We start from the raw sequence: 23,758 nt of genomic DNA, 5'->3' as shown, positions 1-23,758 counted from the left end.
AACGGGTTTGGGCTAACTACACATGTACCTATCTCACCTGAGGGCCCTTTATGGTGTAATGCAAATTTCCACAGCCCAAACAATATATATATATATATATATATATATATATATATATATATATATATATATATATATATATATATATATATATATATATATATATATATATATATATATCTGTTGTGGGTTGGGGGTCGGTGGCGAGAACGACCACAAGGTGGGGAAAGCTTGTGTCGTCTCCCAAACTCCCCGGAGTTGTAGGCCGTCGCTCGGATAACTCCGCGAGCCGGCAGGTCGTTTAACCGACCGTGGTCACCAATATCTCAACCGCGTAGCGTAGGGTCTATATGTCCATGACCAATTTACCTAATTAACTACGCGATTTCAACTACCGTGGAAACCACGCCCTCGGCACGTCTTGCTCGAACCGGGTCACTTCCGGCTGGGGTAGAGTTCCAACTACCGACTACCAACTCCGGTTCGAGTGCAGCCGAGCGGAAACTGCCAAAGCCGTGCGGCTGGAATGAACGGATTATCGGGGATAAAACCCCGCCTAATGCCAGATCCGAACCATGCTGGACCAATTCAAGAAGGGACAGAAACGAACTGGGAATATTTTTCCAAATGTTTACTTACAATAAAAAGACAAAGGCAAGACTTAATGCGAATATGCAAGAAGGAATATTTACAATGAGCAAAAACACATTCAGATCCACTTACAAGACGGGCCCACATGCCGACACACACACACAAAACGAAAACAACCCAGAGTCTTTATTGGACCCCCGCAGCCGTGGAGAGAGACAAGCTGGGGGTCAGAGTTCGGTGGTGTTCCTGACAGTCAGAGGAAGGGCATGCTCCACAATGCGGCACCTGACAAAGGTCATTGGTCCGGTCCCCAGTCGCAAGCAGGGACTCGCGGTTCGTGGCGGAGCTCGGTGAACAATCGGGGTCCACGGAGGGAGGTCAGGGTCGCTCTGTCCTTCCTTAAAACTCCTCGTAGCAGCCACCGTGAAACTCCAGAACCCCGTACAGCCACGTAGAAACAAAACTGACTGCTTACAGCCACCGTGAAAGCAAACTCGACCCGTTACAGCCACCGTGAAAGCAAACTCGACCGGACCCTTTTTACAGAGAGCCTCAGAGATTTATTGGCCTCTCTCCATGGGGAGGGACCCTTGGCGAAAACGCACCGAGCTGTCCGCCTCTGATTGCACAGGGTCCTCCTTTCTGGGGCGTGGCCTCTGCCCCTGCCAGGAGACCCCAGTTATTACTCCACGTGGCTTCGCTCTCGACAAGTAACAGTGTCAGCGCCGCGAAGGTCATCGTACAAGTGTTACAACGTTCGTGGAAGCCGAGAACTGGAATCGCGAGACCCCCTCTCGGCAAGTCAAGGTACGAGCAGCCAGCGGGTGGTGATGGAGCGTGAGGGGCCGAAGGGGTCATGCAGATGGGATGGTTTATTAGATGTAATAACCTAACTAAAAGAAATCGCAACACACGCCTTTGATTCTCCCACTAGACAAAAGGAAGGGGATCTGACTACACACATACTTAACGACATAGCTGACTTTTGGGACATCTGTATATTGAATGCAAATGGTTTCCAGATCCGTAACACTACTCCCCCCCACCCCCTTTTTTATAGACCCGACCCGAGTCGTTAATTTGTGTGGCATGCAGGTGTAGGTTTTCCCCTAGTACGTTTTACCTACGGATCCCTGAGTGCGACATTTGGAATACATATCCCAAAAATAAATAACCTAGTGCGTTGCCTAACTAAACGAACAGACTCACTCGGACAACTTAACTATATTGCCAGCACTAAACAAACAACAGGTGGGTTAAAATTATGTACAGTCCTAATATTTACACTACCCATGGCTTAGGACCTGTGACTTGAGGAGAGAAAACACAGCAGAGTTAACATTTGTGGGTGAGTGCGCAGCAGGCATTGATGGTCAGACGTATTTAGAGCCTTCAAAGGTCCCTTGATTGTGGTTGAATTCTTTTCTTTTTTTTTTCGTTCCTGGATGCTGGAGGAAACTCACCCAAACACAGCAGGCCATTTGAACTGGCCTTTATGCAACAAGATCCCAGGCTGCTCAGTGCAGTCCCCGGTCCATTTGAACTGACCTTCATGCAACAACAAGGAGATATCCGGGCTGCTCAGTGCAGTCCCCGGCAACACGGTTGCCTGCAGGGCAGTCCTTGCAAAACACTCTCAGAGATGGTCCTGGAGCACATGGCGAGAATGGATGACAATGCAAACAAAGGCATGGGCAGGTATGGAGGCAAGGCAAAGGCAGGCAAAGCACGGCATGGCAAACGCAGACCAGGCAAGATGCAGTACAAGAGGAGGTCGGCACACGAAGCTGGCTGGCCTCGGTCTAGTCTCGTGAGGTTGTGGAGGGAGTACGGTGGCGCCGGCCGGTCTGAAAACGGGCTCAGACCTACCCTACGGTCTCCCCCCAACCTATCACCTTTGCCTGTCCTTGTTCATACCCACCCCCATTAGTTTGCAACAACAAAACAACGACATTTAGACTACTTTTATTTTATAATTACACATGTCCCTAGCCCCCTTATAGTCTTTGTTCAGCTAACCTGTCCTGACCATCTATCCCCAATCCCTAAGATCCTTTTTGAGGGGATTGAGGAAGAGACTAGTGAATCCGTCTCGAGGCCCAATGCAGCCTCAGAATAACTCCCTCAGATTTCAGCAATTTCTCAAGGTGAGTCCAGCGGCCTACGAACATTGAAGGGATGGATGGTACGAAGGGGTACACGTTTCCTATCTATCCTGGCATTTAATGTAAATCTATCCCCGGGGCTTTTCAACACGCCTGTCTCTTTAAACTATCGGTTCTAGCAACCACGATTCCCATCGCCTGTGTTGGTGTTTGTTATCAATTTGGGCTCGGCCCACAAATTTTCTGTTGTTCTCTTGCACAATTTCGTGGCTGGGCAGCGTGGCTCCATTGGCAGGGAAACCCATCTGCTGAACTCAAACTACGGCACCCCCGGGTCCCTGAGGCTGTCTCCGAGCCTACCTACTCCATATGAACGTGGGGAATGCCCCTAGCAGTGTCCCCTCCAATGCCCACGTGGCATTTTAGTGCTCCGGGTCCCGCTTCCGTGGGCTGCCCGTGCCCATTACACTAACTCGGTCCCTTGGACCCATGGCCTACTCTGGCAGACTACTTCGGTGCCCAGGGTGCCCTCTACTCAGTGCAAACATTTCCACAGCCACGCTCCCAGCCGGTCAATAGACTCCTGCACCCCACAAAAAGGTTTCATACCTTCATTCAACACCAACAAAACGATTTCCGATCGGTTAATGTAACTAACCCACTAACTACCATTACATGAACCCCGGGTTCCCTTGGGTGGGATTCACTCCTCCCCCCAATCATTCATTCGCACCATGCATTACACATTCACTCTGCTCACACTCGGGCCCACATTCATTCATTATGTTTCTTTCTTCTCTTTTTTCACAACACACCAACACTCTGCGAGCTAAGTCCCCCGAACTAGCTCGAGCCCCTCATCATCCCTCATACTAATGCACGTTCCATTTAATTATATTACTAAGCTATGTCCCCACTACACGTTCCATGTCTGTCCAAGTCTCCAATCCATTCTAAATTCTCCTAAATTCCCTCGAACTGATCCCACCAGGCCCCATGGCGGACTGCTCATACCCCATGAGGCCGGTCTATCTAACGTGAAACCCATCGACTAACTAGTGCTCCTTTGCCCACGACGAGGATGTTCGCTTCATCCTGGCCGGGGATCGGGTACTCGGGCAAAGGCTCGGTCGGCATTGCATCGCCAGGGTGGCGGTTTACAGTTCGCCCGTCCCTTTCGTTCGGGCAATAATTGGAAGCGTAACGTCGCCCCGTCGATCGCATTACACATCCGCTTTCGAGCCATCCACCATGTGAGCCGTGCATTTCTCACCTGGCCTTCGTGCTGCGCGATCCCTGCCAACATCACTCGCACACGGGCCCGGTGGCGTGGTCGGGACACGTTCTGCGCATCCCGCTAATTCCACTCACTGCGCGCAACACGCGGAGCCTCGCACACGTGCTCACACGTCCAAATTCACACCATTGCCGCCATTTTAGCTATCCACGTGGTGGTTTCGTACCAATCACGGGACGTTTCAACGCCGGCTCCTGATCACCGAGTCGTACGCGCTTGGGCCAATCGCAAGATACAGAACGGACCTCGCACACAGCGTCCCGCGGAGCCGGCGCGGTTTCCAAAATAGCTCCGTCTTCCAAAATAATTTCCAAAAAAAAAAAGCGAACTCAACCCGTTACAGCCACCGTGAAAGCAAACTCGATCGGACCCTTTTTACAGAGAGTCTCGGAGATGTATTGGCCTCTCTCCATGGGGAGGGTCCCTTGGCGAAAACGCACCTCGCTGTCCGCCTCTGATTGGACAGGGTCCTCCAGCCTACCTTTCCGGGGCAGGGCCTCAGCCCCTGCCAGGAGACCCCAGTTACTCCTCCACGTGGCTTCGCTCTCTACGAGTAACAGTGTCAGCGCCGCGAAGGTCATCGTACAAGAGTTACAACGTTCGTGGGAGCCAAGAACTGGAACTGCGAGACCCCTTCTCGGCAAGTCAAGGTATGAGCAGCCAGCGGGTGGTGATGGAGCGTGAGGGGCCGAAGGGGTCATGCAGATGGGATGGTTTATTGGATGCAATAACCTAACTAAAATAAATCGCAATGCACGTCTTTGATTCTCCCACAAGACAAAAGGAAGGGGATCTGACTACACACATACTTATCGACATAACTGACAATTGGGACATCTGCATGTTGAATGCAAATTGTTTCCAGATCCGTAATAATATTTATACATACATACATACTAGGGTGGTCCATGATCAATATGAAAAATATAGAGTTGTCTGAATGTTCCCTCCACATGGATTGTTTTTGTTCACTATGATATACTTATTTGCCTGTGAATTGTTGTGGTCCTACGATAATGTTTAGCGGTCGCTCAAAGATGAGGATTTTTGGCTGATGAATGAAATTTGCGTAATTTTGAGATGGATTGTTGGTACTCCTACTTGCCCCCCCCCCCGCCAAACCAGCGGCGTGGTGGTGCTTCCGTTACAGCGATGGAAGGGGGTGGCAGCACGAGCGGGAACGGTGAGGGCGGTTGGTTTTAGACTCGCGTGTCGAGAGCAGTCGCACTCTTCAATAATATATTGTGCTGATCATGTGATATTTTTGGTCCATCATTTCTTTCAATTTCTTTGGCTTACGTTGAGTGATGGCATTGAAGCCAGGACTCCATTCTTCTTCCGAAACCTGGCAACTGGGAGCATCGATATCACAGCTTTCTGCCGAAAGATTGCCACGTGGACTGGATGTTCTACGCCTCTTACAATTCCACCATGTTACCGAGAAAAAGACTTGCTGAGAGCTATAGAATCACGTGTTGTGAAGTGATTGAGGTGTGGAATAGAGCGATATTGCCCATGCAACGTTCGAATGCATGCGTACGTAAGCTGAAAAAGCTCCACGAGAGATATCTAAAACTAAAGAAAAATCGCAAAAGGGACAACGACACTGGTGACATGAACAATGATCTATTTCTCTCAGACCTGGAGGAGTTATTCGACGTAGCGACAGTCAATGCATTGTCGGAAATAGTGATCCGTGTCGACCGTGACTTCCTGGAGCGTCAGCGAGAGAGTGTGTTCTCTTGTAGCATGGCTGGAGCTGATTTAGTCACCCACTCTAGAGAGGAAAATAAACGAAAAAGAGACGAAAATGAAGACTTAGCTCGGCAACGTTACGCTGAAAGGGAAAGCCGCAAGCTGAAGGTAACTGAAAGCGAACTGCTTTCGTCTACGTCGGGTGAATCTAAATCTGAAAGTCCGGAGGATGAATATATAGCTCCCTCAACGTCATCAGAGACCCCTGGCTGCAGTAAAACAGAAGCTCATTCGGCTACTTCATCCAATCCCAAACCAAAGAACATTTTCCGATCTCCGGATGTTGTAGCAGCGCTGGATCGCGTGAACTTGCCAGATCGCGGGGCTGTGTTCATGGTCGGAGCTGTCGCCAAGGCCCTCGGTCATGATATCGGCGACATCACCCTATCACGAAGCTCTGTACTCCGTTCTTGTATGGAGGGACGTAGAGAAGCAGCTGCCGCCGAGGAAAACGTCTTCTCCCTGAAAGGACCTCTTCTTCTCCACTGGGATGGTAAACTCTTACAAGATATTGACGGCTCAAAGAAAAATGTCGACCGTATAGCGGTGCTGGTTACTGGTAACGGAGAAGATAAGCTATTGGGTGTCCCAAAAGCAACCGCTTGCATTGAAAAATGGGGAGTCAAAGATCAGGTTCATGGCATTGTCTATGATACTACGAGCAGCAATACCGGCCTACATCGAGGCGCTTCCATCAGACTAGAGAACTACATGGAGAGAGAAATTGTGTGGGTTGCATGGAGACAACACATGCATGAAATGGTTCTGTCGCACGCCAATGCCTGCACATTCGGTGGAACTTCTGGCCCCGACGATCTTCTGTTCAAACGCTTCCAGAAGAAATGGGCAGACTTTGATCATAACCAGTACGACGTGTGTACGGTTTTTGGTGATCCAGTACTCGCTGAACTGCGAGTGGAGATGTTGGATTATTTACCGATAGCAATCACCCAACAACAACCGAGGGACGATTGCCTGGAATTGCTGAAGATATCTCTCCTATTCCTAGGTGGCGATGCAGATGCCGGATCATTCAGATTCTGGGCTCCAGGAGCGATGCATCACGCTCGATGGATGGCTAAAGGAATATACGCTATAAAAATTTACTTGTTCCGCCATCAATTAAAACTGACAAAAAAGGAAAGCAAGAATATTGTGGACTTTGCCTTGTTTGTGAGCCTGGCGTACGTAAAATATTGGAACGAGGCACCCATTGGGGTCTGGGCTCCTTATAACGACATCCAGTTCATGAATGTGCTCAAACGTTACCCGGATTGGAAATTATCCGACAAGACAGTTAAAGCGTTCTCGAACCACCTGTGGTACCTGTCGGAACACTTGGTGGGGTTCGCCTTCTCCGACGATCGTGTGACCGAGGAGACGAAGTCGAAGATGGTCACCCATTTGTCCAGACCAAAAGCTGTCGAGTACCATCGACCAATTCCTCTATCAGACATGATTGCAGGGCCTGAACAAATCCCAGGATTGGTTACAGAACGAACGATGACCTTCTTCTCCCTGCTGGGTGAAAAAAGCCGCGAAAAGGCCTCCGAATTCCTGAAGGTAGCGCCGAATGAGTGGGAGAGCCATCCCTACTACACAGAGCTCCAGCAGGCATGTAAGGAGGTTGAAAGTCGTAAACGACACTGCCAAGCACGGTATCCGACTCGTCCAGCAGTATAACGAGACACTCACGAAAGACGAGGAACAGAAACAATACCTACTCAGACTTGTTTCGAACCATCGCAAGGCCCTTCCTGAGCCATCAAAGGCCCTTTTGATGAACTAGGCCGAGAACAGGATAACGGACAGAGAAATGTGCCATGTGTTATGACAGTGTTGTAGTGCAGAGTGCAGTGTGCTGCATCTTTTTATGTAACTTGTGGAATAATAAAGTGTTTGAAACAAAAAAATCCAATATTCTCGAATGTTTTTTGGTCAAAAGTTGACTTTCTGAGCAACCCCGAGTTATACACCAATCGCCATGAAATTTTGTATAATAAATCCATGGTGGTAGTGGACAAAAATCAAGCCTTGTGGACACGGGAAATTCGGGAAAAAATATTCGTGGACCACCCTAATACATACTGTTACGAATTCTGGCCCGCCTGGCGTGCGAGCGATTGCGCAACTCCAATCGCAACGCCCACCGGACGGACAATTCAGTCGTGACCCTCCTGGAACTACCGCCAGGAGCCAGTCACGGGTGGGGGCTGAACCTCACCACGATCGTGTCAATTGCCCACCCGCGCAGGATAGGGTTGCTCGCAAAATTCGACCTACCTAAGTACCTGCACGAGTAGTCGACTGGGCGATCGTACCTCGCCGCAGGTTGGCCGAGGACAAGAACCGCTTAAGCGGTCCGTTCCGAGCTACAGTGATAACTGAGTGGTGTTATTGCCGACCTCGACGGATGTGATTCTCTTCTTTACCCGGGCGTTCAAAACCCACTACTCATTCCACGATACAAGATGGCACTTTCATAAGGGAAATGGACGCAACGAACGGGATACGTTTCACACAAGGACATTTATTTACAACAACAGTACAACACGTATACAGTCATGCAAGATACAAGCGACAAATAGAAGGCAAAAGCAATACCACCGACTACGATTATTATTTACAAGCACAGTCACTTACACAGTTTCTACTTGGCAGGACACGGCGCCACAGCATGCATACGAAAACAAAGAAAAACCCTCCCCATAGGCAGGGAGGTGGACGGGGTTCGTAAACCTTTATGGCACGGGACCTGGAGGACCAAACGGGTCCCGTGAGACCGAAGGGTCTTACCTGCGCCCTCGTGAAGAAGGGCAGAAGAAAGGACTGAAGGGCAGAAGGGGCTTCAGGACCAGAGAGAGAACGGATAATGGACCACAGGGCGAGAGCTCATGGACCAGAGAGAGAACGGATGATGGACCACAGGGCGAGAGCTCATGGACCAGAGAGAGAACGGATGATGGACCACAGGGGCGAGAGCTCATGGACCAGAGAGAGAACAGATGATGGACCACAGGGCGAGAGCTCATGGACCAGAGAACGGATGTTGGCCCACAGGGCGAGAGAGAACGAACCTCGTGCGCGTCCGCCCTTTTATAATCCGAGGCTCCACCCTTCGCCCCACCCCACTTCTGGCTCCACCTCCCTTCGAGAAGGTTCCCGAAAAGGGGAGTTCCCTCACCCCGACCGCCTCACGCTGTTCATCCACCAATCGGCGGCGAGCTGCCCTCCCCCTGCCTCCGTCACACTCCTCGGAGAAACAGGCGGGAAAAATCCGCGCGCCCATCGGAACTCTTGGTTTCCTTTTTCGTTCGACGGTTTCGGTGACGTTTTGGTGTCGGACTATGTTCAATGTACATTGGGGGAGTGCTCCACATATATACATATACACACACACACACACACACACACACACACACACACACACACACACACACACACACACACACACACACACACACACACCACCTGTCGCTTTGCTGACGGGAGTACGAAAGGGGGGAGAAGGGATTAAAAAAAAAGAGGGGGAAGAGAGGTGGGGAGGGGGGGGAAGTGAAGAAGTGGAAGGAAAAAAAGAGAGAGGGAGAAGCTAGGAGGGGTGGGGAAAGGGAAGACAGTGAGAGATGAGAGGAATGGAAGGCAAGACATGCGGTGGAACGTTAATTACGATGCTTACTGTCTCATCAAAATGATTCTGCATAGAACAGTTAAGATGGAAACAAAATAATGTTTGAAATCTATTTTTGACCGGTCATACTATAAATACGGCCTGGAGACAACAGCCGCCCCGACGCATCTGGGGACAAATGTCACCCCGACACGAACAGGGTGAGAGGAGGGTGCCACACTGTATTTGGAGAGGGTAGGGCAAGGATGGGACAGAGTGAGAGAGGGATGGGGGAGGGGACTTAGCTGAAAGAATGTTATGCTTTATCGAGACAGACACAGACACAGACACACTCCGGCCCGCACGGTCGAACCACAAGGACTTCCGGCCCGCCCGGTATTCAGTCAAGCCAGAAATAACCAGTGAAACCAATGCAGAACGTACTTTCAAAGCAAGACAAACCCATACCTGCTCCCCTGCTCAAATTGTCTTTCTCAAAGTCTGAATGGCCACCCTCCTGACTCCTGCGAGGGAAACCTCCCCTAATTTGTCGCCCCCGTGGCCATCTTCCACCAGTTCCAACATCTGCGTCACCTGTGGTGCACAAAACATTGCAAACAGTGAAGAAAACAACACCTGTTCAGAACATTTGTGCTCGTCAATAATGAAGCTTCAAATTATACAATTAAACATTGCATAACCACATGCCGTGGAACCACACTCAATTCTTCCCCATGCCGGTTCCCAGCCAACATGAGCGAAACCAATCCAAAACAGATCCACAAGGAAATGTTGAATATAATACACAAGTTGTAGGTGTGTGTGCAGCACGTTCATCAAATGAAAATATGAACACCAATCAGGTTTTTCCTTACCAATGGCATCGTTTCCATGTTCTGGACGCAACATTCCACGGCCTCTGGATGGAAATCCGCCCCTGGACTGGCCCGTCGTCCTAGCACTCAAATTACCTGTGTGCAAACAGAACACACGGAGAATAATAAAAACAATTTTTAATAATCTTTTAGGCCAAAATGTGAAGGTGCAGCGTATTCTCTCTGAAAACCGCCTTGCGAGTCGGCACGGCCACGGGCAATTCCACCATTGCCAAACTTGTCAGATTGACCTCCACCTGCATAGCAAAGAGGTTGGTTTTGAGGAACCCAATGAAATAAACATTAAATGTATCCTAGTTTCTTATAACCCACAACTTGATGGCTCCTTCTATTCTTGGTTCCTGTGTTCCACTCAATGGTTCCTGCGTGTGAATGCGTCGTCAATGTAAAAGCCAATCCCATTCAAGTTTTTATGCTGCGGGCGTACATGATATCTGTCGATACCAATCTAAAGCGTGCGGGGAATGAATTGAGCACGATACATGTTACCTGCATGCACGTCATGTGACGCGTCACACACACAGCGCTGGTCAGGCTGGGCCTACCCTACATACGCAGGCTCGGATTTTCATGATCTAAACAGCAGCGTGTATTTAACCCTGAGATGTAGGGTTGGGCCCAGGAGGCCGACCGGCATGATTTGTTGCACTATTCACTATGTTATATAATTTTTTTCTTTGCATGAGCTCCCTTGTATGCTCCTATAATTTAGTTACAAATAATTCATTGATATAAACATTAAATAGTTCACTCAGGTTTGAGGGAAAAGTTTAATTATTCACACTACCCTTCCTTTCCAGTCCTCGGGTCGAGGAGACCCAATTATTTTCACCCAAGATTTTTTTTTGTATACATTGTCGAGGCTCGTATGAGAGCTAACACACAACTCACAGCAAGGGGGCATGAGACAAGAGGGGCGGGAGTGGAAGGGACAAAGTGGGGAACAGACACATTAGGTGAACTGTGGAAGGGAGAGGGATGGGGATGGGATGGGGAACATGGCAAAGAGAACATGGTCATTACAGGGACTTTCAGGAAGGAAAGCAGGGGAATTGAAGGAAGTGGGCTTGGGTGGATTATCGGGGGTAGAAAAGATCGAGGATTTGGATGGGGGAAGATAAGAGGTGGTGGTGAACAGCTGTTTTGAAAGCCTGGAGGGAAGAATGGGAAAGAATAGAGTGAGGAAGTTTATTCCAAAGGCAGGAAAAAAAGAGGAATGAAAGAGTGAAGATGAGCAGTGATTCGTGATTTTGGTAGTTTTACCAGAAGGGGGTTGTTGGCGGACCTTGAGCGCCCTGTGGAACTGTGGTGGGGACAAATCGCAGAGAGAGCAGGGGGGGGCAAGGCTGGAGAGGAGTCGGTAGAAGACAGAAAGACCACCGACCAACCTGTGGTGATTGAGTGAGAGGCCCAAAGACTCAGCTTCATTGCGGGAGATGCCGATGATCTTAAATGCCCTGGTTTCGACAGCGTGAATCCGAGAAAGGTGGGAGGCAGGAGCACCAGCCCAGAGGGGAGAGCAGTACTCCATCAGGCTACGGACAAAAGCTTTGTAAGTGGTCAGGAGCTCAAGAGGGCCGAAGAAGGACTTTGCACGACAGAGGATTCCCAGTCGGCGACTGACAAGCTTTCAGCTAATTACCTCATTAGCATGATGTTAGGTCCTGGTGAACATTGCTAAACTCGGAGGGGGAGGGGCGGAGGGATGACGCTAAATCATCTATGATGTCATTCCATTTCTATTTGATGTGTTTCTGCCTTTCATTTCCTCCTGACAGCTCTGCCTGTTTGTATCAATTTCTCGTTGGTTATTTAATAGTTTTGTAATCTTTGAAACCTGATTTGACTTCCGGTTCTGGGTTTGGAGCGTTGGCAGGTCTCCTTCAGGGCTCTCTACTGTCGATCTCAACGTTAAGTTTCCGGTCGTTATCTGTCCCATTTTAACTGTTATTTATTTTCTTACCTGCATGTTAGTGTGTTCCTAGTTCGGTTTTGTTTCAAAAATCGTGCTATATTGTGCGTTTTCGTCGACCTTGTCTCACCGAGTGCTTGAGGCCTACCTATCGTCCCCCTCGGTGTACGATCGTGTTTATTTGTATTTTCTCCCCATTACCTTCAATTTCTATCTTCCCCACTTTCCCAACGTCCCCCATCCCTCCCAACGAAACACTATTTCTTGTCTTAAATTAAAAAAAAAAAAACGACCTTTCTCCTTGCACACTCACAAGTCTCGATTCTTCTTATTATTCTTCTTCATCCTCCTCATTCTTCCTCCTGCCGGCACACCATCTTTATTCTACCGAGCTGACCCTCTCTCACCATTACCTTCAGATCTACAACCTTCCATTCCCGAATCTTACCTGTTCTTCAAAAATACATCAAAAAATAATAATCTTCCTTGTATCCTTTCGATCTCGACACCTCCTGTAACCACGTCTCTGTCTCTCTCTTCCTGGTACTTTTCATCGACCCAGCAGCTTCACACTGCGTTTACCGTCCAAATTCACCACACTTCCAAGATTTTACTTCAACCTTCCCTTTTCCAAATGTTATGCAATCCTTATTTAAAATAAATAATTTCACTTTTGAAGATACACCTCCCAGAGCCAAGTGCTTCTCCCAGAACCACATGATCTGTTTACACCCCCTGCGTTTATCGATCCAATTTCACCATTCACCTCAAGATTTTTTTTCTACAACACTTCCATTGCCTAATCTGATGAAAACTCTCTCAAACAATAATCTATCTATAATTCCAGGTGTGTGTGTGTGTGTGTGTGTGTGTGTGTGTGTGTGTGTGTGTGTGTGTGTGTGTGTGTGTGTGTGTGTGTGTGTGTGTGTGTGTGTGTGTGTGTGTGTGTGCGCGCGCGCGCGCGCGCGACCGTCGTTTCTCGACGACCGCCGGTCCGATCTGATTGAAACTTGCCAGGAATATTCCCGGGGCCGCGCGGATGTGCCTTTTCAAGGTTTGATATTAATCGGACGAGCGGTTCCCAAGTTACGGCCATTTTATTGCCTTTTTCAGTGTTGGAAAGGTGTATATATCGCAGGTGAAGTGTCTTTCCACCTTATCATGCCATTTTTTTCCCAAATTAATAATAATAGCACAATAATGGGCAGTAATAAAAAGAATAACGTGATACAATGACCAATGTCTGTCAACCGATAACGACCTATATATTGTCTGTCAACCAATGACAGGACACAGTGCTTTGACATCTCAAATGACGTCGCAATTAATGCTTATTTATTTATTTATTTTTTGTTTCCCAAGGTTTGAAAGCTGTTTTTCCCAAGGTTTGAAAGCTGTTTTTTTTCCCCAAGGTTTGAATTAATTGTTCAAATTATTAATTAATCCCAAGTTTTGAATTTTTCCCAAGGTTTGAATTAATTGTTCAAATTATTAATTCATCGCAAGGAATGAATTTTCCCAAGGGTTTGTGTTTCCAGCTGTTTCCCAAAGGTTTGAAAGCAATTTTTTCCCCAAGGTTTGAATTAATTGTTGTGCTCGGTAGACATTTGTGAATACATTTGGAGAGAGGGGGGGGTCGAGAGAGAAGGGGCGAGAGAGAGGAGGGGGTCGAGAGAGAGGGTGGGGTCGAGAGGGTGGGGTCGAGAGGGTGGGGTCGAGAGGGTGGGGTCGAGAGGGTGGGGTCGAGAGGGTGGGGTCGAGAGGGTGGGGTCGAGAGGGTGGGGTCGAGAGGGTGGGGTCGAGAGGGTGGGGTCGAGAGGGTGGGGGCGAGAGGGGGGGGTCGAGAGGGTGGGGCCGAGAGGGTGGGGGCGAGAGGGTGGGGACGAGAGGGTGGGGTCGAGAGGGTGGGGACGAGAGGGTGGGGGCGAGAGGGTGGGGTCGAGAGGGTGGGGTCGAGAGGGTGGGGTCGAGAGGGTGGGGTCGAGAGGGTGGGGTCGAGAGGGTGGGGTCGAGAGGGTGGGGTCGAGAGGGTGGGGTCGAGAGGGTGGGGTCGAGAGGGTGGGGTCGAGAGGGTGGGGTCGAGAGGGTGGGGTCGAGAGGGTGGGGTCGAGAGGGTGGGGTCGAGAGGGTGGGGTCGAGAGGGTGGGGTCGAGAGGGTGGGGTCGAGAGGGTGGGGTCGAGAGGGTGGGGTCGAGAGGGTGGGGACGAGAGGGTGGGGAGGAGAGGGTGGGGTCGAGAGGGTGGGGTCGAGAGGGTGGGGTCGAGAGGGTGGGGTCGAGAGGGTGGGGTCGAGAGGGTGGGGTCGAGAGGGTGGGGTCGAGAGGGTGGGGTCGAGAGGGTGGGGTCGAGAGGGTGGGGTCGAGAGGGTGGGGTCGAGAGGGTGGGGTCGAGAGGGTGGGGTCGAGAGGGTGGGGTCGAGAGGGTGGGGTCGAGAGGGTGGGGTCGAGAGGGTGGGGTCGAGAGGGTGGGGTCGAGAGGGTGGGGTCGAGAGGGTGGGGTCGAGAGGGTGGGGTCGAGAGAGGGGTCGAGAGAGGGGGCGAGAGAGGGGGCGAGAGAGGGGCGAGAGAGGGGGCGAGAGAGGGGGCGAGAGAGGGGCGAGAGAGGGGGCGAGAGAGGGGGCGAGAGAGGGGGCGAGAGAGGGGGCGAGAGAGGGGGCGAGAGAGGGGGGCGAGAGAGGGGGGCGAGAGAGGGGGGCGAGAGAGGGGGGCGAGAGAGGGGGGCGAGAGAGGGGGGCATGAAGCAATGCCTCCTCCGGTATGACAGACCTGAGCCTCGTCCTGGTGGAGGAGTTGCTCTCTTCATCAAAGACTCTATTCCTCACTATCCATGCACTGCCCTCACTCCCCCACACCCCCAGGAATACCTCTGGCTACGGCTTCCCCCCCACTCCCACCTCATGTTGCTGTGTACTGTTCCATCCACCTCACAGTTATGACTCCATCTTCACCTCACTATCCGAAAACATGGACCAACTTCTATCTTCTCATTGAAAACTCTCTCTTCCTCACATGTGGCGACTTCAATTGTCATCATGCCAGTTGGCTCGGTGTGGGTACCTCTCTTACCTGTCATGGCAATTCAGCAACAACTTTCTGCGACTCATTGGGACTGACTCAATCGGTCAACTTCCCGACCCGGATCTCAACCAATGGTGCTCCACATCTCTTCTGGATCTGATTTTGAAAAATTTCCCTGACAATATCTGCTGCTCTTCCTCCGCTCCAATCGGTTCTTGTGACCACGTCCTTCTCAAAGTGGACATCTCTCTGGCTATTATCAGAGAACCACCTCACCACCGGCGAGTCTGGCATTTCACTCAAGCCGGCTGGCAGGGTCTCCAAGCACCATCAAACTTATAGACTGGTCTCCTATCGCTACTTTCTCCAACCTCAACTCATCCTGGGAATTCTTTCAAAGAAACTTACTCTCCCTCATGCAGAGATATATCCCCTCTCGACTTCAGTTGTCCTTCCCTTCCTCCCGCCCTTGGTTCACTGAAGCTTGTGGGGAGGCAGTTGTCCTGAAGCAACATGCCTTTGCCTCATGGAAAGCAAACCCAACTGAGGGTTATCTCAGTTCCTTCCATAAACCTCGGAACAAGTGCGTATCTACCTTCAGGAGAGCCAGAAAACATCTTTCTCATCTCAAGTCTGAACTTTCAAACCTCTCTCCCTCCTCAAAATCCTGGTGGCATCTAATCAAATCTGTTTCTGGTGTATATTCCCCCTCCATCCCCTCCTTTACCTCATATGGCCGCACTCCTGATACCGCACGTGAAAAGGCTGAATGCCTAAACTCGGTGTTTGCAGCTAAATCTTGTGTCCAAAACCCATCGCTTTCTCCACCCACCTTACCCAGTCGCACCCAACTATCCCTGGACTCAGTGTCCTTTTCTCCTGACAAGGTGGAGAGCTTGCTGTCAAACCTCGACACAGATTCTGCAACCGGTCCAGACGGCATCAGCCCACGTTTCCTAAAAACCTGCCCTTCTGCTCTTGCTCACCCTCTCTGTTCTATTCACCCTCTCATTTGCTCAAGATCATCTGCCATTACTTGGAAATCAGCAAACATTACTGCCCTGCATAAAAAGGTGCAAAACAGATCCCTGCAACTACAGACGAATCAGCCTTCTCCCAATCATCAGCAAGGTTATGGAATCCATCATCACTTCAGACATAAAATTCTTCCTCTTCTCCAAAGGCTTGATTACCGATCATCAATTTGGTTTCAGACCAGGTTACTCTGCCCTGGATATGTTGCTTCTGCTCTTCCAACAATGGATGGAGGTCCTCAATGCCAGACAGGAAATCCGAGCAGTATCCCTGGACATATCACATGCTTTGACATGGTCTGGCACCCTGCCCTGCTCACCAAACTCTCTTCCGATGGTATTCAAGGCCATCTCCACTCATGGCTCGCACACTTCCTCTCCTGTCGCAGTCAACATGTGGCCCTAAATTGAGTTCTTTCATCCCCTCTTCCTGTCCAGGCTGGAGTTCCTCAAGGTAGCGTTCTGGGCCCTGTTCTTTTTCTGGTTTTCATCAATTGTCTCTCCGACTCTCTGGAAAATCCTCGATATCTCTTTGCTGATGACTCCACCCTCTGCCGTACCATCGGTCATCCCTCAGACCGGCAAGCAGCAGCTTCTTTGCTCACTACAGATCTGGATAAAATCACAAACTGGTCCAACACGTGGAACATGTCTTTCAATCTGGACAAATCTCACCCTCTCACTATGTCTCTCCGAAAGGACCGTTTCAAAAACGACCCCATCCACTTTCTAAACAATCCTCTGGAAGAAGTCCTTTCTTTCAAGCTTCTGGGTCTCACTATCTGCCATGACCTTTCCTGGGAAAGCCACATTTCAAACCTCGTCTCCAAAGCCAGTCGCCGACTGGGAATCCTCCGTCGTACAAAGTCCTTCCTCGGCCCACCTGAGCTCCTGACCACTTACAAAGCTTTCGTCCGCAGGCTGATGGAGTACTGCTCTCCGCTCTGGGCTGGTGCTCCTGCTTCCCACCTTTCTCGGCTTCACGCTGTAGAAACCAAGGCATTCTGGATCATTGGCATCTCCCACAATGAGGCTGAGTCTTTGGGCCTCTCACTCTCTCACCGCAGGCTGGTCGGTGGTTTTTCTGTATTGTATAGTCTCCTCTGCAGCCTCGCCCCCCCCCCTGCTCTCTCTGCGATTTGTACCCACCGCATTTCCGCAGGGCGCTCAAGGTCTGCCAACAACCCCCTTCTGGTAAAACTACCTAAATCACGAATCACTGCTCACCTTCACTCTTTCATTCTTTTTTCCCACCTTTGGAATAAACTCCCTCACTCAATTCAATCCCATTCTTTCCTCCAGGCCTTCAAAACAGCTGTTCACAACCACCTCTCATCATCCCCCATCCAAATCCTCGATCTTTTCTACCCCCGATAATCCACCCAAGCCCACCTCCTTCAAATTCCCTGCTTTCCTTCCTGAAAGTCCCTGTAATGGCCATCTTGTATTCCCCATGTTCCCCGCCCCATCCCTCTCCCTTCCACAGATCTCCTAATGTCTCTGTTCCCCACTGTTTTGTCCTTCCCACTCCCACCCCTCTTGTCTCATGCCCCCCTTGCTGTGCGTTGTGTGTTCGCTCTCACACGAGCTTCGACAAGGTATACAAAAAGAAAAAAAAAAACCTGATTACTGCTTCGATTCCTTTGGCAAAAGTAAGTTTATTCTTTTTATTCTCAAGCTTTTATGAGTTTCACGAGCTTTGCAAGTTAATGGGTCTTGTTGTTTGTTTGGTCTTTGAACTTGCATGGGGAGACGCTCATCACTTTTTGTTGTTTGGCGTACTGTTCTGCAAATGTTGGACCGATTTTATGTTGCTGCGGTTCTGGAGAAACCCTGGGGACACACATTCAACACATGAAAGAACCCTGGAGGAGTTTTGACATTTCTATAGCAATCTTGCTTCGTGAGATTAACCATCCCCACATATCAGGGAAAGGGAAATGCATTGTAATTGCAGATCGAACCTTCCCCATCATTCTCTTCCAAAATCAACGTTCCGTACTTCAACCAAATAAATCGCCATGCCCGCGCTGCAATAACGGCCATCCCAGTCGTCGCAGCATCATGGAGGCGAATAAGTATATCTTCTACATAAAAGGATCAGTGAATCATCTTTTTTGAACAAATACTCCTCCATGAACCTCAACTTTAATGGGGAAAAAATAAATAAAACTTATTTGGCTTTAATACAATAAAGGGAATTTATTCCAAGGCTCTAAAATTACAAAGTACTCTCTGCAATGTCCAGAAGATATCTCTGTGCACTGCCCTCATCAGTTTCGAGTGAGAGGGAGTTCAGCACGGTTGGGAACATTTGGAATGATAAAAGGAGCTCCCTCGGTGGTGAAAATACCGAGAAGCTGTGTTTCCTTCACGGCAATCTGCCAACGATTGAGTGGCAGTATTAGAGAACTGAACTCTGATGGCTGAGCACTGTCAGACGATAAAACAGCTTTCGTTCAATTTGCAAGTATTTTTTGCTATGTTTTTTTTTATTTTAGTGTTGAATCTGTTAAAAAGTTAATGACGTGTGTTTTTTTTTATTTGTTTGTCCATTCAAAGTACAATTTAAGTTTAATGTTCTCAAATATTGAAAGTTCAATAAAATAGAAGTTTTTCAAAAAATTTCAAAATTTTGCATTTGTTGACAAAATATCGGTTAATACATCGACAATCGGTGGACTAGGAATCTCCAAAGTCGGTAATGACATCGGAACCAAAAATCTGGAATCGGGTGGGCTCCATCAAATAGTATTTATTTATTTACAATTACAGAACAACGATTTGAACAAGTTGGCTTTACACCAAAGGATGATCATAAATTTGTCAAAATATTATTGTGATCTAAACACCGTCAGTAAGCCTGGTGTTGGCTTAGCAGCGAGGGTGGTGGCTTCAGATCCGAGGGTCCTGAGTTTGAGCCCCATTGGCCGCTGAATTAATGCCAGGTGGGGTGTTGCCTCAGCCTGTCACCCTTCCAAGGTCGGTGAAATGAGTACCAGTGTTCTGGTGGAGGGGCACAGTTTCAACTACACAGCCGTGCTTCCAAGAACTGATAGCTACCCAGCAGCCAAGCTGACATACGCACGAACAGAACACTGTCAGCAACATAAACGTCAGAGAACAGCATTCAGACGAAAAGACTTCAAGCAATAATGTTATCTCAACGCAAAAGTTCTACGACCATAAATTAAATTCCAAAGTTCATAGAACAGAGGTCAAAACAACTCAGACAAATAATCCAAAATCTTCATCTTCCATCTGCTTGGAAATCTACCAACATCATTCCATTACATAAAAACAAACTGTAAAAACGAATCCCCTTCACTACAGACCGATAAGCTTACATCAAATAATCAGCAACATCATGGAATCCATCATCGCAACTGATATGAAAACATTCCTTTTCTCCAATAACCTCATCTCAGATCACAAATTTAGTTTCAGACCAGGTCACTCAACTTTGGACATGCTGCTTCTCATCACTCAACAATGGATGGGGCCCCTCAGTGTCAGACATGATTTCAGGGCCATCTCTCTGGACAGATCTCTTGCTTTTGATACAGTCTGGCATACTGCCTTGCTCTCCAAACTCTCTCCCGATGGTATCCAAGGCCAACTCCACACATAGCTTACTGGCCTCTTCTACTCTCAACGGAATCCTTTCGTCTCCTCTCCTTGTCAAGGATGGAGTGCCCCAGGCCTATTCCTATTCCTGATCATCATTGATCTTTCTGACTGTAAAATCCTAATATTTTATTTGCTGATGACTCCACCCTCTACCGTGACATCCCTCATCCTTCAGACAGGAAGGTTGCAGCTTCTTCCCTCCCTTCAGACCTTTACAAAATTACAAGCTCGTCAAACACTTGGAATAGATCTTTCCATCCTGACAAATCTCACACTCTCACGATCTCACGATCTCTCACCGAAAGGACCGTCTGGCAAACCCTCCTATCTACTTTCTTAACAATCCTCCTTCGGAGGTTCAGTCACTCAAACTCCTGGGTCTCACGATCAGCCATGATTTTTTTTTCTTGGACAAAACCACATTTCAAAGTTGGCGTCCAAAGCCAAACGCTGACTAAAATCCTCAGTCAAAGTCCTTCCTTGGCAAACCTTAACTCCAATCCACTGCAAGGCTTTCATCCGCAGCTTGATGGAGTACTGTTCTCCCCTCTGGCCTGGTTCCCTTGCCTCACAACTTTCTCAGCTTGACACCGTGGAAACCAATGCCTTCAAGATAATTGGGATCTCCTACAATAAAGCCGAGTCTACGGGTCTATCGTTTCGCCATCACAGACAGTTCAATGGTCTCTCTTCTACCACCTCGTTTCTGGTCTTGCACCCTCTGCTATTTCCATGCTTTGTTCCCCAAGGGTTTCTGCAGGGCACATATGGCACACCATCAACCCCCATCTGGTGAAACTCCCTAAATCCAGGATCACTGCTCACCTCCACTCATTTGTTTCTCTTTTATCCCACCTGTGGAACCGACTTCCACATCCTCTTAAATCTCATTCTTCGCTCTAATTCTTCAAGACAGCTGTTCACCAGCATCTCCAATCGTCCCCAATCCAAAACCATGATTTTTTTCTACCCTCGTTAACTTTTGTGTGCATGTCCGCTTTATTCCCATTGGTTAGACAGCTGGCCTGACACCACTCACAATTATAAAACTGAAAAATAAAATAAGAATTTTTTAAAAATCACACGTCTACATTTTTGGTAAACCGAAGACATATTCGGAGGTGTCATATTCATAATCGCCATAACGTTCGTACAAGTTTTCCGTTACACACAAAACAACCAAAGTGAATGTTGAAAGGATCATCAAATATCTCAGGGTTGGAGCCGATATGCCTCGAGAGCCTTATGAGGTGACGGTACGTATTATGCTCAAGCTTCTGGTGTCAGCTTCTGGCCCAATCCAATTGGAATGTACAAGCAAAGCAGTATGAATGTAATGCTTCATGTACATACTATATGGATTATATTTTTTTCCAAAGCAAACAAGACAGTGGTCTGTTGACTATACCACGTCCAAATAAAGGGACAAGTCAAAACAACGTGTTGCACACTTGGAATATGATCGCCAGGTACTCTGCTATTATCGTTAAAGCCAAAATCTGCATATTCAGGGGTTTGCATTTCTTTTCCAAAATGTGGGATAAATCGGTGAAATAATTCCGGTCAAGGCCTGTAAACTAAACACATGTACACTTACCCGGTATCCATGGACTTGGTTTGGTAGATTCTTTCTCTGCCTCATTTTCTGGAGGGGTTTGGAGTGAGGGGGGGGGGGGAGGAGGGGAAGGGAGTAGCTGAACCTACGTCCAAAAAATGATTTCACCAACAGCACCTCATTAATCCAAATTCAAAGGTTCAGGAACAAATAACACCACTCACGGCTATTCTGCACATTGAGCTTCAGGAAAGAGGCAGAAAGCTTTGGCTGCTGCATCCATAGATGGGATAAAAGGAGTTAGAGATTAAACAAATAAATCACAAAACAAGCAACAACACAATTGTAATCTTCCAAGAGAAAATAACCTCAAGGAAGATGCACGAGTCATTTGGTGAGACGCAAGTTCAACCCAATACGGTAGAACAATGAAGTAAACAAGAGTTCGGATTTAAAAAAAAAAAAATCGAGATCCCAAACAGAAATGGCCTAATCCAGAACCTGCACCCATCATGTACCTGAGCGAACCATAAGGCGACAACACGGCAAGACTCCACCTGCCTGCAAGAATACATTCAAATGCTCGGGCACTTTGCACATCAATGTGAATATCTTAGGTATGCATACCATCAGCAACATGGTCAGTGCCCAGGGGTCAAGAGGGCCCCATGGAACTCTGACCAGTTCATCATGGATATTCTTTGTCAAATCAATCCCTTTTGTTTCCCAGTGACATTTCTTAATGCAGAGGTCCAATAAACTTGATTTTGAGCCAACATTTCAAACTACATGTGGTCGATGAGCCATTGGAGAAAACACACACAGACACAGACACAGACACAGACACACACACACCTCGAAGCTGTCCAGCCTGGGTTTGAATCCTGACGTTTCACGGGCAGGGCGATTCATCAATGTGTGTGCCGTCCCTCCGATAGATGCTAAAACTGGGCATCCCATCCACTGACATTCATTGGTGGACATCCCACGGTGTCCATCGTGAAGAGGAGGCGAGTTATCGGCAGCATCATGAACATATCACAAATTCCTGCCCCGACTGCTGCTTAGAGCAAGAGTAAACTGCTCAACACAACCACTGTCGGTGTTTCCCCTTGTTATGTTGTGTCCTGATATGTTCTGTGTAATCACTCTTCCATGAGCCTAGACCATGGAAAAAAATTTTTTTTAATCTATCTATAACTCCAGCAATCTCTGTGTGTGTGTGTCTGTCTGTGTGTGTCTGTCTGTGAGTCTGTATGCGACCGCAGTTTCTCGACGACTGCCTGTCCGATCGGATTGAAACTTGCTAGGAATATTGCCGGGGCCCCGCGGATGTGCCTTTGAGGTTTGATATCAATCGGACGAGCGGTTCCCAAGTTACGGCCATTTATCTGTTGACCAATGACAAGACACGGTGCTATGATATCACGAATGACGTCACAATTGTTCCTTTTTTTTTTTTTTTTTGCATGTACGGTCACGTACCTACGGCCACGCACTAGTTTTAAATAATGCCCCGAACATTCACAGCATTTTCCAGGAACGTATTCCCCGTGGATAGCGGGTTCCGACAGTATATACAGTAATCCCCCGTTTCTCGCGGGGATTATGTTCCAAACCTCGCCGCGCTAAGTGAAAATCCGCGATGAATGGACGCCTCCCCCCCAAAAAAATTGACTCGTCTGGTCTGGTCGGTTTGGCAGTGATTGGGTTTGAGATGCCGGAGATCGACTCGTCTGGTCTGGTCGGTTTGGCAGTGATTGGGTTTGAGGTGCCAGAGATCGACTCGTCTGGTCTGGTAGGTTTTGAGGTGCTGGGTACGAGCAGTGCTCGTCCAACGGCGGCAAACCTTTTTCCTTCCCGAAGTATATATCAAGCACGTTAACCTTCTCGTGGAGCATCCCAGGACCTTCCTCTGGCGCTTCGGTTCCTTGCCAGAAGCCTTAGAAGGTGCAGGGCGTTTGGGCGGCATCGTGGGGCTTGGAGAAAAAAAAACGTAGAAAATATTCGAAGTTCACAAGCGAAACTGTCTCATGCATTGTGTGACTGGTCGAGCACCACACGTTATAATTTATTGCTTAAATAATTTATATTTTATATATTATTACCGCGATGTTATGTACCGGGGGAATCCACAGAAAAAATTAGTTACGTTCCAAGGGAAAACCCACGATGAACAGGGGGTGCTATAGGTGAACCGCGATTAAGCGGGGGTTGACTGTATTATGTACTTGTGGGGTATGCTTACTTGGGGGTAAGCAATAACGAATCATGCTTCCCCAATGTCTCAGGTCACTCACCTGCATTTGTTTTTTCATTCATGGATGCTTTCTGATGGTTCCGTGATTTTTCCTGG

The 23,758-nt window shown here is 48.5% G+C and overlaps 1 protein-coding gene across 6 annotated transcripts in view; it reads right to left on the bottom strand.

Moving 5' to 3' along the window:
• The window catches only part of LOC147012489 (putative ATP-dependent RNA helicase DDX4), a 91,221-nt gene that overhangs the window by 54,053 nt on the left and 13,410 nt on the right, over nucleotides 1-23,758 (bottom strand). For all 6 annotated transcript variants that reach the window (XM_085856848.1, XM_085856853.1, XM_085856851.1 and 3 more), the window contains exons 3-6: nucleotides 21,627-21,675; nucleotides 21,445-21,492; nucleotides 10,234-10,329; nucleotides 9,827-9,952 (exon numbers count right to left, since the gene is read on the bottom strand). In XM_085856848.1, coding sequence (XP_085712974.1) covers nucleotides 9,827-9,952; nucleotides 10,234-10,329; nucleotides 21,445-21,492; nucleotides 21,627-21,675 — 319 coding nt within the window. The remainder of the gene's footprint in view (nucleotides 1-9,826; nucleotides 9,953-10,233; nucleotides 10,330-21,444; nucleotides 21,493-21,626; nucleotides 21,676-23,758) is intronic.

This window comes from Eptatretus burgeri, chromosome 15 (genome assembly GCF_056783735.1).
Source record: "Eptatretus burgeri isolate ZD-2024b chromosome 15, Ebu_testis_v1, whole genome shotgun sequence".
Lineage (NCBI taxonomy): Eukaryota > Metazoa > Chordata > Myxini > Myxiniformes > Myxinidae > Eptatretus > Eptatretus burgeri.
The sequence above is the reverse complement of the archived record's forward strand: the minus strand, read 5'-3'. Positions and strand labels throughout refer to the sequence as shown.